The sequence below is a fragment of the Oryctolagus cuniculus genome, chromosome 18 (assembly GCF_964237555.1).
Source record: "Oryctolagus cuniculus chromosome 18, mOryCun1.1, whole genome shotgun sequence".
In the NCBI taxonomy this organism is placed as follows: Eukaryota; Metazoa; Chordata; class Mammalia; order Lagomorpha; family Leporidae; genus Oryctolagus; species Oryctolagus cuniculus.
The window spans coordinates 50926657-50930291 of record NC_091449.1 but is presented as its reverse complement, the minus strand read 5'-3'; the positions used below and the strand labels follow the sequence as shown (position 1 = coordinate 50930291).

Below are 3635 nucleotides of genomic sequence, written 5' to 3'. Positions count from 1 at the left end.
TTAAAGAGAAAAGAGAAGGAAATTCTGACATGATATCGTGAGGGTCATATGAATAAACTTTGGGGACATTAAGCTATCTGAAATAAGCCAGTCACAAAAACACAAATACTCTTTCTGTATGATTCTACTTACAAGAAGTATATAGAGTAGCCCTATTCATAAAGACAAGTGGGTGGAGGCTTCCTGGGTCTGGGGGTGGTTTGTATGGGGAGTTACTTAATGAGTCTCACATTTCAGTTTCGCAGATGCAGAGTTCTGGAGATGGACGTGGTGGTGGTTGCCTGACAGTAGAAAATGCTTAATTCCACTGAAGTATACACTTAAAAATGAGTCAGATGGTAGACTTTTATGTCATGTGTATTATGCCACAATAAAAATCTAAATTAAGAAGAAAATTATGGCAACATGGCGTCATCCTCATCGTCCCAGTCTGAGTCAGTGGCACTAGGGTCACTGGTGACTCCAGTACACAGCTGGGAGGGGCCAGGGCTTTAACTAAAGGAGGACTATTTTGGGAAACCTGAGGCTCTGAGCACACCTAAATCTTGTCTTGGTTTTCCTCTATGGCCTTGTTGCCAAGCAAAATATTTTTGTTTTTTCTTCTTTATTTAATTTATAGCCCTTGTGATCAGTAAAAGAAAAAGGAAAATTCACTGTAGAAAACCTGGCTGAGTTCATAAAAACACAAAGAAGAGAATAATAATCATCCATCATCCTGCGACCTTGAGTAATCATTAAATTCATTGCACTCATATTCTGGGCTTTTGACCATGAGATGGAGATAGGTTTATAGATGTGTTAGGGTTATCCTCATACATCCTCACCTATATAGTCATGCTTTACTTAATAATGGAGCCATTTCCTGAGAAACTTGCAATTGGGCAGTTTTGTTGTTATGCAAACATTATAGAGTGTAATTATGTAAACTTAAATGCTAGATGCTCCATGTAGCCTATGTGATGTGTTTATATGGCATAACCTAATGCTCCAAGGACCATGAGGAGCACAACAACCTAAGATTAAATGAAGCACCAGGGAAAATAATGCAATGAAGGTCCTTGGTAAACAGGAGACAGATGAGGCTGCTGCCAGTGTCACAGAGCAGGCTACCTTATAGTAAGCTTTTATTTATAGCTAGGTGGAGTATCATGTAATGATAAAGTAAACAAACACATCAACTGGTAACATCGTCATTTATCATTATCAATTATTACACACCGTACATAATTGTATATGCTATCCTCTTATATGAGTGGCAGTGTGGTAGGTGTGTTGACATCAGCCTCACCATAAACATGTGAGTTTGCCCCATGTTAGGATGGCTAAGATTGGGCCAAGCTGAAGCCAGAAGCCTAGAGTTTTATCCGTGTCTCCCATGTGGATGCAAGAGCCTAAACACTTGTGCCATCCTCCGTTGCTTTTTCCAGGCCATTAGCAGGGAGCTGGACTGGAAATGGTGCAGCCAGGACATGCCAGCACCCGTATGGAATGCTGGCGTCACAGGCAGTGGCTGTACTTGCTATGCCATGATGCCAGCTCCCTTGTGTCCCTTTTTTAAAGCATACTTCAGATAGTTGGTTTTCTCCTTCTCAATGGCTATATGGTGAATGTCTTTCAGATCATTGCAGTGTCTACTTAATGGTTTTCAGTAGCTCCAAAGCATTATTTAGCTAATGCATTATTTTTATTGGACATCTGGATTGTTTCCCATTTTTGCCCTATTGCAGTCAATAGCACAGTGAATGTCTTTATACAAAAAAAAAAATCTTTTTTAAGCATATTTTTTCTTCTGGCCGGCTTGCTAGTTGAAAAGATTGTGTGTGAGGGGCTGGCACTGTGGTGTGGTAGGTAAAGCCACTGCCTGCAGTGCCGGCATCCCATATGGGCGCCAGTTTGAGACCCGGCTGCTCCATTTCCAATCCAGCTCTCTGCTATGGCCTGGGAAAGCAGTAGAGGATGGCCCAAGCCCTTGGGCCACTGCACCCACATGGGAAGACCTGGAGGAAGCTCCTGGCTCCTGGCTTCAGATTGGTGCAGCTCTGGCAATTGCGGCCATTGGGGAGTGAACCATCGAATGGAAGACCTCTCTCTCTGCCTCTCCTTCTCTCTCTGTGTAACTCTGACTTTCAAATAAATAAATATTAAAAAGAAATAAAAGAATGTGTGTGGGGGGGGATTTTTGGTATTTTTTGTTCCTAAGTGAACATTTTCCTCTGCTTGCCACCATAATATTTGAAATTAAGATTAATTTATATAGCAACTAGATAATTTGTTTCCTCTGTTACTAGTTTTTGTTTCCCACTCTTTGCCATACAGTAAAGTAGAACCATAGAATTCTAACTGTAAGAACTTAGAAGATCAGTATTTTCTAGTTAGGCCCTCAGGGTTGAATGACTTGGCTCAGGTTCCAGAGAAAATGAAGTTGCAGAACAGGAATTTGAAGCCAGCTTTAGCCACTTTGTGTTTTCTTCCTTCCCTGAATTCCAGGCGGTGGATGTCTTCCCCGGAAGACCGTTTCTCAGCTTTAATTTTAGAGTAACTCGTCTCTGCTTTGTTTTTCTGGTGGAGAATTTGTTGCTTCCAAGTAAGCCAAGAAGGTTGCTTCTGCCAAGTTTGCCCAGCACTGCTAACCAGCGTGATATTGCTGTTCCAGGAGCCATGTCTGACCATGCCTGCAGGGATCTCGGACCCATGCTGGAGGCACTTGTGAGGAGATGAGTTGGTGAGCAGAGGCCGGGATGAAGATGCTGCCAGGAGTAGGTGTGTTTGGGACTGGCAGTTCCGCCCGGGTCCTGGTCCCGCTGCTGAGGGCAGAAGGGTTCACTGTGGAGGCTCTGTGGGGGAAGACTGAGGAGGAGGCAAAGCAGCTGGCCGAGGAGATGAACATCACCTTCTACACCAGCCGGACCGACGACGTCTTGCTGCATCAAGATGTGGACCTGGTGTGCATCAACATCCCGCCACCGCTCACACGGCAGATATCCGTGAAGGCACTAGGTACGGGCTGAAAGGCCAGAGCAGGTGCAGATGGTTACTCCTGGGCTGTCCTCTGAGGGGCAGTGCTCTTCTTGGGTCTGCTTCTGCAAGTGGTAGCACTCTGGGACAGCCCTCACTCCTGGAGGAGGGCTAAGGGATGCTTGTCGGTCTCCATAACACAACCTTCCCCACCACTCGTTAGTAAGTACCTGAATCAAAATTAAGGAAGGGGAGCCAGTGCTGTGGAATAGTGGGTAAAGCCACCACCATCCACTGTGGGCACTGGTTCGAGGCCCAGCTGCTCCACTTCCATTCCAGCTCTCTGCTATGGCCTGGGAAAGCAGTAGATGATGGCCCAAGTGCTTGGGCCCCTGTACCCATGTGGGAGACCTGGAAGAATCTCCAGGCTCCTGGCTTCAGATCGGCCCAGTTCTGGTTGCTGCAGCCATTTAGGGAGTGAACCAGTGGATAGAAGACCTCTCTCTTTCTCTGCCTCTGCCTCTCTGTAACTCTGCCTTTCAAATAAATAAATAAATCTTAAAACAAAAAAATAAATAAGGAAGGGGCTGAAGATGACATTTCAGTTTGGTTATATACGGTTTGCTTCTGTGAGGTCCATGTTCAAAGTCAACATTCCCCAGGCCCTGGGAAGTTGGCTG

The 3635-nt window shown here is 45.1% G+C and overlaps 1 protein-coding gene across 3 annotated transcripts in view; it reads left to right on the top strand.

Annotated features, from left to right (window-relative positions):
- Positions 1–3635, top strand: part of GFOD2 (Gfo/Idh/MocA-like oxidoreductase domain containing 2) — a 53089-nt gene that overhangs the window by 37790 nt on the left and 11664 nt on the right. For 2 of the 3 annotated variants that reach the window (XM_002711618.5, XM_051846947.2), the window contains exon 2: positions 2654–2997. The exons of the other annotated variant lie outside the window; for it this stretch is intronic. In XM_002711618.5, coding sequence (XP_002711664.1) covers positions 2739–2997 — 259 coding nt within the window. In that variant the 5' untranslated portion in view covers positions 2654–2738. The remainder of the gene's footprint in view (positions 1–2653; positions 2998–3635) is intronic. 3 annotated transcript variants of the gene reach the window in all.